The 15,417-nt window shown below is 29.3% G+C and overlaps 1 protein-coding gene across 5 annotated transcripts in view; it reads left to right on the plus strand.

The window, feature by feature from the left end:
- Positions 1–13,704, plus strand: part of LOC143052912 (CDC42 small effector protein 2-like) — a 23,223-nt gene extending 9,519 nt beyond the window's left edge. For 2 of the 5 annotated variants that reach the window (XM_076226074.1, XM_076226075.1), the window contains exons 2-7: positions 2,540–3,059; positions 3,902–4,000; positions 4,436–4,468; positions 7,508–7,612; positions 8,957–11,983; positions 12,152–13,704. In XM_076226074.1, coding sequence (XP_076082189.1) covers positions 3,003–3,059; positions 3,902–4,000; positions 4,436–4,468; positions 7,508–7,612 — 294 coding nt within the window. In that variant the 5' untranslated portion in view covers positions 2,540–3,002 and the 3' untranslated portion in view covers positions 8,957–11,983; positions 12,152–13,704. The remainder of the gene's footprint in view (positions 1–2,539; positions 3,060–3,901; positions 4,001–4,435; positions 4,469–7,507; positions 7,613–8,956; positions 11,984–12,151) is intronic. The other 3 variants (XM_076226076.1, XM_076226078.1, XM_076226077.1) reach the window with 3 other exon arrangements.
- The last annotated feature ends 1,713 nt before the right edge of the window (positions 13,705–15,417 follow it).

Raw genomic sequence — 15,417 nt, forward strand, 5'->3', positions numbered from 1 at the left:
TGAACTTCAAGATAAGTTAAACTTTAACTTGAAACTAGACCAAAATTGTATTTTTGGGTCCTGCCCTTTGCAAAAACTTGTTGGTTGAAAACCATTGGAACACTGCTTAAAAATTGATAACTTGGTAGATTATTGCATTATAAACGTATGAAAATAACCTCAAAAAGATCATTTCAAAAATAAACAATTAAGAGATATATCCCAAAATATTTATTTCATAGATATCAGAAATAAAAGTTACATAGGATTTTTAAGAAAGAAAAAACTTTCTAATAATTAATAATAGATAAGTGTATGTAATGATTTCTGATTCAGAGTCAGATGTGATAACATTTTGTGGTTATAAATCGTGTGGCAATGAACATAATGTAGGAGTATGTATACAAGTACCTGTTACATTTTTATTGACACATTGTATGTGTACATGTAGTTAAATGATTACTTTGTCCTAGATTAATAACATTGTACACATTATCCAGGAAATTATACAAGTTTGTTATTTAAAATATTTATATCATCATGCATAATTTAGTAAAACTGTGAATTGAATCTGTCATTTAGATGATAAGACTGTTTTGTAATAAAGATTAATAATTTCGTCATGTTTGTCACATAAAAAAACTGAAAAAACTATATCTGTTGGAGTGATTAAGGTCAAGGTGACATCAATGATGATGATTACACAGCAAACAAACAACAAAAATAAGTAAAAGCATAACATATTATTTTTAATTATCATGCATCAGCATTTGTTAAGGGACGACATAAAAAAATCAATGAAGGATAAAAAAACTTAATTCAAATAGTTTGGGGGTTAGGGGGTGGGGGTCAAATTGCTGTAAGTTTTCTATAAATTGACATTGATTTTACATATATTCTTATTGGTCAATCAATTTTTCCCAAATTAAGTTAAGAGGGGGGTAGGGGGTCAGTGAAAAAACTATATGAATTAAATTTTTTTTCCCTTAATTCATGGAACTTTTGACAAAATGTTTGATGTCTTCCCTAAAGGAGTACCTTTTTAACATCCAAATGCTCCCACATGTTTTATTCTCAACCAATGGAATTATTGTTTGCTATTTTTAGGAAATAGACAAATTTAGTTGTATAACATCCGTATAATTGATGATATTGTTTGAGACTAAAGGTCAATGAGGATCATATGTATCGATCTAGAATGATACATCGTTACTCGTTTAAAATAAAGATAATCATGATAATGATAATTTATAAAAATATCCCAGGACTTTTCTCATCTTCTTATAAATATAAAAAGAATGTGTATAAAAATCTTATACATTTTATACCATATGCAAGTAAAATTTGTTTTACAACTTTGACTTTAAGAAGTAAGTACTTGGATAAATTTTGTCTTCTAACTTATTTACTGAAGTTGGAGATTTTAATATTTTGGTGAACATGGAAGAGGGAAAGAAAACAGCATTCAAATAGTATATACAAACACAATTAGAGGTCAATATTAGGTCAAAAACAGAAAGCTTGCATAGTATATAGTTCTGAAATCTTATACCTTAAATGTAGTATCAACAAATACTATATAATATAGTAAGTTCTGAAATCTTATTCCTTAAATGTAGTATCAAGAAATACTATTGTATATAGTAAGTTCTGAAATCTTATACCTTAAATGTAGTATCAAGAAATACTATTGTATATAGTAAGTTCTGAAATCTTATACCTTAAATGTAGTATCAAGAAATACTATTGTATATAGTAAGTTCTGAAATCTTATACCTTAAATGTAGTATCAAGAAATACTATTGTATATAGTAAGTTCTGAAATCTTGTACCTTAAATGTAGTATCAAGAAATACTATTGTATATAGTAAGTTCTGAAATCTTATACCTTAAATGGAGTATCAAGAAATACTTGAAACAAGGAAATATTTAAATTTTTAATAATTTTGAATACTAGAAAATTGATGAGAAATTTATGATGAAAATTAGCTATGCATGTATATGGTTAAGGGGGGTAAATTCATACTGAAATATTAGTGAAAGTAATAGCATGGATAATCTTAAAGCATGTTTGTTTAGTTATTTTTCATCTTACATTTCTTATCACTTTTCAAGAATTCAAACTTATTTTTCAGATTCAAATAATTCCTTATTTTGACATCTAGTTCAATGTTCAACTAGATAACAATCTGTGTTATCACCCTTTTGGCAATGTGTAATTCATACAGTGTTATTTTATTCAGGAACAGTTTTTATGCCCCACCTATGATAGTCTGTGCGTCTGTTCGTTTGTTTGTCCCTGCGTCCGTTCGTCCCGCTTCAGGTTAAAGTTTTTGGTCAAGGTAGTTTTTGATGAAATTGAAGTCCAATCAACTTGAAACTTAGTACACATATTCCCTATGATATGATCTTTCTAATTTTATTGCCAAATTAAAGTATTGACCACAATTTCACGGTCCACTAAACATGTAAAATGATAGTGCAAGTGGGGCATCCGTGTTCTATGGACACATTCTTGTTGTATACATGCTCTATTACAATGTAATTTTTGTATTTTCAGGAGTAGAGAGAGACAGAACAGGGATACAGTGTGGAATTAGGGGGAGATAATTCCTAAGTTAAAACATTCCAATCAGGATATTCCAGAGAAGTTCTCCCCCTTTGTGATTGAAAATTTATCAGTATTTATTCCAAAAATATTGAATTTGGAATTTAAGATAAAAAGAATCTTTGCAAATACAACGACTACTTCATTGATACCTCAGATTTGTTTGGATTAAAGAAGAGAATATATCTGTATCTGTGAGAGTTAACGACTGATCTCATAACCAATATATAGCCGTATCTATTGTCTACTCGTGTACTTCTTGTGATCTCAGCATATCCCGGAATCTCAACTCTGTTCTGTGATTTCATATATAACCTGTCTGCAAAGTTGTTATTTTTGTGTACTTTCCTGTGGTGTTTTGTGACCTCTGTTGACTGACTGTGATATTGAGAAGTCTGACAAAATATTATCTGTAATGATGGGTGATGGTTTATTTTGTTTTACATGCTGCATAGCTGAACAGCCTCAACCTGTAAGTATAACCTTGACATTCAGACAAATAACAAAAAAAAGTATAACCTTGACATTCAGACAAATAACAAAAAAAAGTATAACCTTGACATTCAGACAAATAACAAAAAAAAGGTATACATTTTGTAACCTTGACATTTAGACAAATTTAAGAAAAAGAGTATAATCTTGACTTTTAGATAAATTAAAAAAAGTGTAACCTTGACGTTCAGACAAATAACAAAAAAAAGTATAACCTTGACGTTCAGACAAATAACAAAAAAAAGTATACATTTTGTAACCTTTACATTTAGACAAATTTAAGAAAAAAAGTATAACCTTGACATTCAGAAAAATTTAAGGAAGAGCATAATTATTATTAATCTTGCCATGACCTTTTGACAAATTACAGAAAAAGTATGACTTGACTTTCAGAAAAATTACAGAAAAAATGTATAACCTTGACATTCAGAGAAAATACAAAAAAAAATATAACCTTGACACTCAGAAAAATTGCAAAAATAGTATAACCTTGACATTCAGACAAATTAAGGAAAAAGTATAACCTTGTTATTCAGACAAATTACAAAGAAATTAAATATATAAAAAAAGTTTACTCAAACCACAAACATTTAGTATCTCTGAAAATAGATGTATCGACAATTTATTATGTATATAACATTAAAGATCTGACAGAAATGTAAATAAACAATTTCATCTGATCACAAATAATGTTTCAAAAAGTCAAAACTACTCTCCTTATTTCCAATAGGAAAGTCAATTCATGTTAAGTAAGTTACACTTGATAATATATTGTATAATGAGTCAGTACTAATTATTAATATCTTCTTTTTTTTGCCCCAGAAGAGGCGGCGACGACTTGATCCAAGTATGATAGGAGAACCTACTGAATTCCGACACACTGCTCACATAGGATCAGGGGAGGCTAGAAACTCATTAAATGTAAGTGTTGTCATGGTTATTTTAGTCCTCAGTTGGACTAGGCCATGAACTAGATTTATTTTCTATTTCTTTTACATTTTTCATGTTTCATACATAAATGGTATTAACATTTTTCCAACAATCATTTTTATGTTTCCACAGAACCATTTTCATGTTTACACATAATCATTTTTTGCAAATGCAAAAACAGATTTTGTTTTGAAGTAATTTTACAGTTTTTTTATTTTTTAATCCTAAACCAAAACTGTTATTGAAACAATCACCCTAGTTTATATGGCTTTGTCATTGGCTATCCTATGTATTCAAGACTTGTTGGATCTCAGATTTGATAGATCAGAAAACAAACCTCAATCAGGCTATTAGAACAAAAAGTTTGTAACCTCAACTTTTGTAAATTTAACCAAAATGTATTGAATTTATACCATTGTGTGATAGGCTGATGGCACCAGGAATACGGAGACTATTTCAGTAAGTATAGCTTGTGTCCTGTACTCAATATTTCACAACTGCCTGTCAAGTATACAGATAGAATGTATCTATTAAAAAAAATCTGTAAATAATTTGTTCCGAAATTGTGCTTATTTTTTTTTGCTTTCTGAATACAAAGCATTTTTTAATTGCCTGATTTTTTACAATACCATCCATTTTTTGGCTAAAATAAATCTGTACTGACTCCGTCAACTAAACCCTCTTTATTTGCATAAATGAATACAGTTTGCCTCCAATCTTTGAAAATGAATTGAGGGAATTCCAAGAAATTTGCACTGATTCTTTTTAGAAATGTTAAGATGAGAATAATAGACCTGCAGCTAATTTAAAATTTAATCAGATTTATATTTTGGGGGTTTCACATACTAAAAACAAGAGCCCCTGTAATGTTACATTACGTAAGAATTTATATTAGATTATAAATATTCATATTTTTTTCTCATTTGAATTTCATTTTCATAAAATTTATGATAGCTACAGTTTTATATTATTTTTTTTACAGATAAACCAAATATTTATCATGTTCTTGTCTTATATCTTATTTATTACAACATTTGTGTCCTCATTTATGATAGCTATAAATAGAAACTTATCATATTATTTTGGCTGTATCTATCATGACAATAGTCACTCTGTGCCTATAAAGCTATAAATAGAAACTCATCATCTTATTTTGACTGTATCTTTCATGACAATAGTCACTCTGTGCCTATAAAGCTATAAATAGAAACTCATCATCTTATTTTGACTGTATCTTTCATGACAATAGTCACTCTGTGCCTATAAAGCTATAAATAGAAACTCATCATCTTATTTTGACTGTATCTTTCATGACAATAGTCACTCTGTGCCTATAAATAGACATTTATTATTTAATCCCTGACCCTGTATTAGTATTCGACCAATGTTATAGCCTATGCATATCAACATCCCTCCTAAACAATTATTATACTATCATCATTATATATTGTCATATATACCACCAAAAATTATCTTTAAAGCTGGAATAAACAGGCAAATGTATATCCAAAAATGAAATGTTTTCATTATTTATAGTATATCGTTGATCATCTCAACGAGATTGATTTTCTCGCTTGAGCCGGGATGGCGAAAGCGAGAAATGCAATCGAGTTGAGATGACCAATGATAATCTGTTTATCGCTATTTTACCTATGACGATGTAAAATTTCATGTCAATTTCGTTAGCAACACCACGTGTCTGCTTAGTTTTTAGCGATAATTTTCCATCTCAAGCGAGAAACATGATATGAAAATTATCACAGAAAAAAGATCAAACGAAAAATGCACAAAATAGCGATAAAACGTCTTATAACTGTCATGACTCAGAATTTAAAGTTGTTCATTTTTTTTTTACAGTAATTTATTTTTCTATTCATCATGTTTATATTGATTTATATTTTGATAACGATAACGGAAGTTTTACATAATTATGTATAATACATTTTTGCAATTATAATTTATAGGGATATAGTTTTTAGAACGTCCTTGTTTGTTTGAATCTCTCATGAACATAATTAATTGCTGGACTTTGTCCTTTTTTTATTTGGCTAAAATAGCTCAGTTTGAAAATCTTAAAAATGACCTATCAATAAATTGTCTTGCTTTCTTTTGTTAAAATCTGAACTCCAATATGAACTAAGTTTATATTTCAGAAAAAATTAATTCGCCGTTTCAGAATCTAAAGCATTCTGGGTAACATTTCCAAAAGCGTACACCAAAGCATTGTGATTGGTTCAAAACGTGATAAACAATAGAAAATTAACCAATGACGTAACATTATTATCATTTTGGTGTACTAACAATGAGATTAGCCATAGTCCTCTAGAATTGACTATTGATGTAGGATATCAACCTGTCTTCATTAACACTTGTCTAAGTAGTCTCTAACGTAACGGTACCCAAATTGCACCTATTTAGCAAAAATAGCAGCGAAAATCTTACAAGATCTCTTAGAGACTAAACAATTTGTATTTTTATGATTTGATACTATACATGTCCTTCAAAATAGGTACATTGTAAATATATTTAGATATACACAAAACGTTTACAATATTTTCAAGTGTTTACTGAAAAAGCAAAATGTACTGAAACGTCGCCATATGACGTCATCAAAACATCATCTTTTTAAAATTAGCAAATACAATATGTTTCAAGTATTCATTTCTTAAAAAAAGAAGAGTAAGCATGGACAAATATCCAATTGTTCAAAATATTTGAAAAAAGTAAACAAAAGCTCTGTTATTCGACTTTTGACATGTTTGACGATGCGAATTAAAGCATGGATGCAATTGGGGTATTCCTCATTACAGAATCATTGATGGTTTGGAGGTTAGTTCAGACCAATTTTTCTATGATTCCATATGAATTGAAAATCAAATTGGTGTACCTATATAGTAAAGACGGATACGGCTACAAAATAAACTCAAAATGGAAACTTTTGTCTTAATCATAAAAAAACGTAGTTGAAAGAACTGTCAAAATAGGTGCAATTTGGGTACCGTCACGTTATAGCAAATTTAAAATGCTAATGCATATTCATTGGATAAATGAATTACCTATTACACAGGTGAACTTGAAGAACACTACACATGCTACACATTCTTAGTGCCGAAAGTGGCCATAGAAAAGAAAAGATGTATTTTGAAAAGATCGTAGAGGTTTCCATTATTTTCATTTGTCATTTATATTATTCACAGAGACCTTCAACCTTCAGGTTTCACTAAAACAAATAAACTTGGTAAATACTCTTAAAAAAATCAATATCAATACATGTATTATCGAAATCAATATCAATACATGTATTATCGAAATCAATATCAATACATGTATTATCCAAATCATAATTCATCCTAGACTGCTGGTATAGTATTGAACTTTAGATCAGCTTATAAAATAATGGAGTAGTGGGTCAATACAATATGGACACTGGAGATTTCAGGTTATTGTTCACAAGTAATGGTTCATATTAATATTTATTCCTGTTATTTTTTATTGCAGTTAACAACTGTCCAGAATCAGATGTCCAGTAAAGGAGGGTATGACCACACGTGTCCACACGATGTAAAATTAAATGTCATAGATCTGCCTCAATCACAAAGATGAGTAAGTACTCCTCTCGATGCCATTGAGTAAACTGTGTGTCTGTTTAGGACTCATTTAGTACAATTCAGGATTCTGCTAGTATACATTTGGTTATCCCAATATGGTTGCAATGAATTACATTGATTTCCCAGTTAAATAAATACAGATAATTTCACATGTGAAATAAACGTGGTAATTTCACTCCCTGACGTCATACAACAATAGGCGTTGTCAAGACGTCGATAACGGCGGATCAAAACGAATTGTGAATACGTAGAAAAAAGATATAGTTCCTTACATGTTTTAAATTAATTTCTTTAAAAAAAACTATTTGCCAATGTAATAAAAAGAATAACTAATTAAAGAATTCAAATATCGAAAAATATTCAATTCACGACCGAACAACACTGATAATTAACTCATGCGCTACGGGCATTTGTGAATTAATGTGTTGTTCGTTCACTTGTTGAATATTTTCCTCTGTTTGAATTCTTCGATTAGTTATTCTATATTTCTTCCAAGTATAAAACCTGAAATATACATCATATGGGAATTCTGATTTGAACAAGGTGATAAAACGGTGAAAAGGTGAAAAAACGGTGAAAAAGTGAAAAAAAAAGGTGAAAAAACGGTGAAAAGGTGAAAAAACGGTGAAAAGACTAACAACAGTACTCAAAACACAACCTAACACTACAGGGAGATAACTCTGTAAAATCAGCTAAACGTTTTAATTACATTGTGTTGTTATTAAGCTTCTCGATGATCAAAATTAGTGTTTGTCAAACTGCTATATAACCAGTGTAATTTTTCTGATAAATTGATTGGTTCAATTTTTTTTAAATTTTTATATTTTTGTCAAAGGGTCAAAGTAAATATTTTGTCAAAATTTTATGAAAATTAAACAAGTCAAATAAATTTTAGTCAAGGTGTTGGGTACCACCTTAAGTTAAATACTATTTTGTTGTCTGTTCATCTTTTTTTTTTAGGAAAAACTGTTTACCGGTATATGTTAGAATGAAACATGAATTTTCTTACAAATTTTCAAGAAGACAGTTGACTAATTTTATAGCTTGCAACTATTGTATAAAAGGATGATCATGATTAAAGTGTTGTATTTCTAAATTGAGAATGGAAATGGAGAATGTGTCTAAAGAGACAACAATCTGACCAAAAAGCAGAAAACAGCTGAGGTCAACCAATTGGTCTTCAACACAGTGAGAAAATCCCACACCCAGAGGTGTATTCTACTTGCTCTTTGAATAAATGATCAATAATTTATAGGAATCATGAGTAAATATATATCTTTTTTGAAATTTGTAGAATATTATATAGCAATAGCATTTTTTGTTTTGTTTTATTTTTCAGAATTAACGAGAATAGCGTAGTTTATCACAGGACTCCTGTCTGATCAACAAATGTATATATTTCACAGATAGTGCTTTAGTTGGATGTTACCATGGTAATGAAGCTCTAAATGTATCGATGCTTCTGATTGGATGAAAGACATAAAAGGATGTTTGTTGTTTCCATGGTTATACAGTTCTTTCATTGTCATGTTACTATATATATAGTTTTGTTACTGTAATGTATCATAATGAAATATTATATATATATATGTGTCAATATAATTTATTTTTTGCTTTTTCTATCAAAGATTCAATTTCATCATGATCATAGTAATGTTTCTACACAAAATGTATTAAAATAAAATATTGACAACATGGACAATAGGTAATTCTGTTAGAGGGTTAATTAAGTTATTGACTCCTCCTGTATGTTATTGAGAAATGCTGACCTAAGGGAGCTACCATTTGATTTTTATGGGGGGGGGGGGGGGTGAAATTTGAAAAAATGGGCAGGACAGGTGTCTTGAGTAAAAAAAAGGCAGGATAAGACACTTGCAAAAAAAAAGTCAGGACGACAATTTAGGTAAAAAAAAGTCTAGATAAACTAAAAAAAAAAGGCAGGACCAAACAGAGTGAAAAATAAAAAGGCAGGACAGAGATTACAGGTAAAAAAAAATGCAGGACAAAATTTTCATCTTAGCCCCCCCATAAAAATCAAATGGTATCTCCCTAAGGGAAAGAACATAGCATAGACTACACACCTATCTTCCTTGATAATTTGAGCTTATTTTCCCTTAGTAGAAATCATTGTTAATTGACTATTATTAAATATTTGGTTATTTTAGTCCTTTTCTGTTAATGCAATTTGAAAAAAAGTACATATTCTGTTATAACTACAGCAATTTGTCGTAGAATATATACTTAATTTTGTTAAAAAAAACAGTAATGTATGATTTTTAAGTTTAAGTATATTTCTCACCCCTCTTTTTACACATTTAGTTGGATAATGTCTGAGATATTTCTTAATCAACCTCAGATATATACTAACAGATCCATATACTATGTGTTCAAACATAATGGTTGACCTTTGACAGCAAACATAATTGGGTTATGCAATGACAAATAATAACTAGGATGTAATTTCATATTAATGTGTTTGATCCATTCTGTCAATGTTAACATGGAAATTTAAAATTGCCATTTTTAAACTTGTAAAGCCAAAATGAACTTGCCATATCTGTTTATCCTTGAACAAATGCTTTCAATTTGACAATTTTCTTTAATGAAATCTTTGTATTTTCTATGATCTTTTTAAGTTTAGTGTATAATATATACATTTTTGAAATGATTTACTGTAAAATTATATGTAGAAAAATGTTAAATTCACATAATAGTAGAAAAGTTTCAATTAATTATTTGTCACTTAAACTTATTTTGTAAAATCTTTTTAAAAGAATTAATAATTTTACATACTGACATAATGTCTTTCGATAAATGCTGAATTGAAAATGCAGTTTTCGTATTTACAATTTTTTTTACCATTTATATTGGTATTAAACTCTCCTTTTGTATAAATCTATCTTTTTTTATATCATGTGATTCATTAAGCTTTAACTGTTTTCTGGATAACAAATGAAGCGGATTTCAGACCTAAGAAAGATAACTCTTCAATTATTATGTATTTTATTATATAATTGAATTTGGAAAAAAATCTTAAAAAATCAGATCTATTCTTCACTTTTGAAATTGGAAACACTGCCTATATTGGTTAACAACGAGAGAACTAAGCAATGCATAATGAAATATTCATTTCCTCTGTGCAACACAGACATTTATTGTACAGAGTGACTAAACAATATGTATAGCGGAGACAACTCACAATTTACCACACTTGCTGTCGTGGTATAGAACAATAATCACAAATGTGCTAATTTATATTTTTAATGAACAGTTGAAGAATATTTAAATTTTCATTTTGAATATAGTGCAGTGCATGGATATTCAATTTTTGTTCCATTTTTTTTTTTTATTTAAATGGTCTTGTAAAATTTAGGATATTTAATTATACAAATATGTCAGTCTGTATGATAATAAGGAGATGTAGTTATTCATAAAGGAAGAGATGAATAAATTAAGTGGACAGGTATTTTTACTTGTACCTGCATAAAAAGTCCTAAAATTATATCTTTAGAATCAAGAGGTTTAATTGATAATAGTAGCTTGCTTTCATGTGTAATGAAAGCTGTTGACAGCATCACATGACATGTTATTAACCAATAGAATATTGATGAAATGCCTTTTCCCCTGTTATCCACAAAACTTTCTTCATGTATGAATGTGTTAAATACCCATATTACACAGTTGAGGGATTTTTATACAAAATTTATATTTATATGTATATACTTGGGTGTTACAATCCTTAATTAGATTTATAATAATCATGTTTATATATAGAATGGGTTTCATAATCCTAAAAATAGATTTATACATTGTAGTATTGTTTATTTATAGAACTGGTGTTATAATCCCTAAAAATAGATTTATAATATTGTTTATTTATAGAATGCCTTATATCTGTGTTGACAATTAGTTTATAGTCACCTACAGGAAATATGCTACTTGTTAAATATGTTAAATGGAAAAATGTACTGTTCTAGATTTAATATGTGTCTTGGTTTTTTGTTTTGTTAAGTTTCTGTCTCATTGGCATATACCTCACATCTACTTGTATTTAAACTTTGAATTTTAAAATAGTAGAGGTCTAGAAAAATTTTATAAGTGTTAAATTAAAATTTGTATTTATTTAACTACCTTTTAAGCTTCTATTTCATTTCTAAGAGCAAAAGTCTTCCAAAGTTTAAATTTAATGAAGTTTAAATTTAGCAATTTTTTAAAAAGGGCAAAATATTCTTTTAAGGTTAACTTTGTTCTGACATATTTTCTGTAAAATAAAAATATGCCAGGAGTATTTCAGCATTGTTGTCCTAATTAGGATATAAGGGAAAATAAAACCTCTCCCGAAGATTCACAACATTAGAGTAGATCAGTGGCGGATCCAGAAATTTTCATAAGTGGGGGCCCACTGACTGACCTAAGAGGGGGCCCGCTCCAGTCACGCTTCAGTGATTCCCTATATAAGCAACCAATTTTTTTCCCAAAAAGGGGGGGCCCGGGCCCCCTGGGCCCCCCCCCCTAAATCCGCCTCTGTAGATAGTGAGAGCTGTTTGATTTCCTTTAGTTGTAGTATTATATAGTTCATGTTACTTGTATATATTGTTAAACAACATGTATATAATTTGTATATTTCAATTCCAATCATTTTCCTTAGAGAATATATTTGCTTTATGTTTCAATTTTACAAACTTTATAATTTGCATGTAAAATTGCATTCCTGTATCAGTTAAATAATTTTTTCTTAACGATTTTATTTTTGCAGTTTGGAAGAAAATCTTGATTTTGATAATTATTTTTTTTTATAAGATTTTATCATAATGAATAATGCATGAAGTTCGATATAAAACGCCTTTTAACCTTGTATATGAAATTTGGGGAAAAGTTTTTGTTAAGATAGATAAGGAAAAAATCCTAATTAGGGCTATTCCAGAAAAAAATGTATGAGGGGGAGGGGGGCTTGGGGGTTGGAAGGCAGTTTTTGTCAGCACCCGCCACCCAGACAATTGCAATTGAGAATTATAGTGCATTATAGTGTGAAAAGCTACTCTGATACCCATCACCCATGTATTATTAATGCAATGTGCCTTCCAACACCCCCACCCCCCACCATACATTTTTTTCTTGAATAGCCCTTATGAATTTAGTTTAACATTGTTTCTGACTTCTGCTTTATACTTTATACTGATATGAAAGAAAAAATATATATTCTTAATAACAAAACTGGGAATTTTACTCTCTTCAGGAGCGTTAATGATCAGTCTTTAGTATTAAATGAAACGCTCGACTGGAGTAAAATGATAAAAGCTTGATACCTTTAATGATTAAATTTTATTTTTTTCAGTAATTTATCTATCTTTTTCTTATTTTTTTATGTTCTGTATTGTTTCTAGTCAAATGTTGTCTTCGTCCTTTCCCGGCATTTTTTTTTTTTGTTTTGCTTAGAGGCTATTTTTTTTCTGTACTGGTTTACTCATATGTATTTTAAGGTCACACCAAAATGTTACTCATTCTGATATAGATGAAGGTATTTAAATCCTAAAAGTGTCATGTTTCATTTATATAAATGATTGAAAACAGTCTACACACATAAACATATTTTCCCGTGTGTCACTATGTAAACAATAAATTGGTGTGATTTTAAAATACAGAATAATACTGATGATCTCCTATATTCACCTTTGAACTTTAGAGTTGTCAACCTTTAGTTGAATTTTTTAGCCAATCAATGAAAAAATATTTGATCTATTATGAGTTTAAATAAATCTATATAATTTTTATACCTAACATGTGTAAATTTTAAGTGCAATAGATGTAGGAAAGAAATATCTGATGAAACACTGTCACAAAATTTAAGTTCAATCTTTGCTTTCAATAGAAATCAGTTGTCAATTTTTTATTAAGATTTTCAATTGTTGTTTTTTTACCTACTACACATTAAATCTTTACTTTGAATAGAAATCAGTTGTAATTTTTTGCTTCAATTTGTCCATTGTTATTTAGTTTATACCTGCTACACATGCTCAACACAATGCTCAGTTTCCCCAGAAATTATGTTGCTTGGCAATAGATGACAAATAAAATGTTACATTGTTATTATGTTTTTTTTATTATTATCTCCCCTTAGTTACTTTTTCTTTATTTTTTTATACGACCGCAAATTTTGAAAAAATTTTCGTCGTATATTGCTATCACGTTGGCGTCTGCGTCGTCGTCGTCGTCGTCGTCGTCGTCGTCGTCGTCGTCCGGCGTCCGAATACTTTTAGTTTTCGCACTCTAACTTTAGTAAAAGTGAATAGAAATCTATGAAATTTTAACACAAGGTTTATGACCATAAAAGGAAGGTTGGTATTGATTTTGGGAGTTTTGGTCCCAACATTTTAGGAATAAGGGGCCAAAAAGGGCCCAAATAAGCATTTTCTTGGTTTTCGCACCATAACTTTAGTTTAAGTTAATAGAAATCTATGAAATTTTGACACAAGGTTTATGACCACAAAAGAAAGATTGGGATTGATTTTGGGAGTTTTGGTTTCAATAGTTTAGGAATAAGGGGCCAATAAAGGGCCCAAATAAGCATTTTTCTTGGTTTTTGCACAATAACCTTAGGTTAAGTAAATGGAAATCTATGAAATTTAAACACAATGTTTATGACCACAAAAGGAAGGTTGGTATTTATTTTGGGAGTTTAGGACCCAACAGATTAGGAATTAGGGGCCAAAAAGGGACCCAAATAAGCATTTTTCTTGGTTTTCGCCCTATAATGTTAGTATAAGTAAATACAAATCTATGAAATTTAAACACAAGGCTTATGACCATAAAAGGAAGGTTGGTATTGATTTTGGGAGTTTTGGTCCCAACAGTTTAGGAAAAAGGGGCCCAAAGGGTCCAAAATTAAACTTTGTTTGATTTCATCAAAATTGAATAATTGGGGTTCTTTGATATGCCGAATCTAACTGTATATGTAGATTCTCAACTTTTGGTCCCGTTTTCAAATTGGTCTACATTAAGGTCCAAAGGGTCCAAAATTAAACTTAGTTTGATTTTGACAAAAAATGAATCGGTTGGGTTCTTTGATATGTTGAATCTAAAAATGTACTTAGATTCTTCATTATTGAAGTTTTTTTGGTCCAGTTTTCAAATTGGTCTACATTAAGGTCCAAAGGGTCCAAAATTAAACTTTGTTTGATTTCATCAAAAATTGAATCCTTGGGGTTCTTTGATATGCCAAATCTAACTGTGTATGTAGATTCTTCATTTTTGGTCCTGTTTTCAAATTTCAAATTCTACATTAAAGTCCAAAGGGTCCAAAATTAAACTAAGTTTGATTTTAACAAAAATTGAATTCTTGGGCCTCTTTGATATGCTGAATCTAAACATGTACTTAGATTTTTGATTATGGGCCCAGTTTTCAAGTTGGTCCAAATCAGGATCTAAAATTATTATATTAAGTATTGTGCAATAGCAAGTCTTTTCAATTGCACAGTATTGTGCAATGGCAAGAAATATCTAATTGCACAATATTGTGAAATAGCAAATTTTTTTTTTAATTAGTTATCTTTCTTTGTCCAGAATAGTAAGCAAGAAATATCCTATTTGTGCAATAGCAAGAATTTTTTTTAATTGGAGTTATCTTTCTTTGTCCAGAATCAACTTAAATCTTTGTTATATACAATATACAATGTATATACACTTTTTACTACCAACTGATAAATTTAAATAATCTTTACCATTCAGTGATAACAAGCAGTTTTTTTACATCTTAATATTTTATGATGTATTTAAATGAGTAGTTATTGTTGCAAACTCCAT

This window comes from Mytilus galloprovincialis, chromosome 11 (genome assembly GCF_965363235.1).
Source record: "Mytilus galloprovincialis chromosome 11, xbMytGall1.hap1.1, whole genome shotgun sequence".
Lineage (NCBI taxonomy): Eukaryota > Metazoa > Mollusca > Bivalvia > Mytilida > Mytilidae > Mytilus > Mytilus galloprovincialis.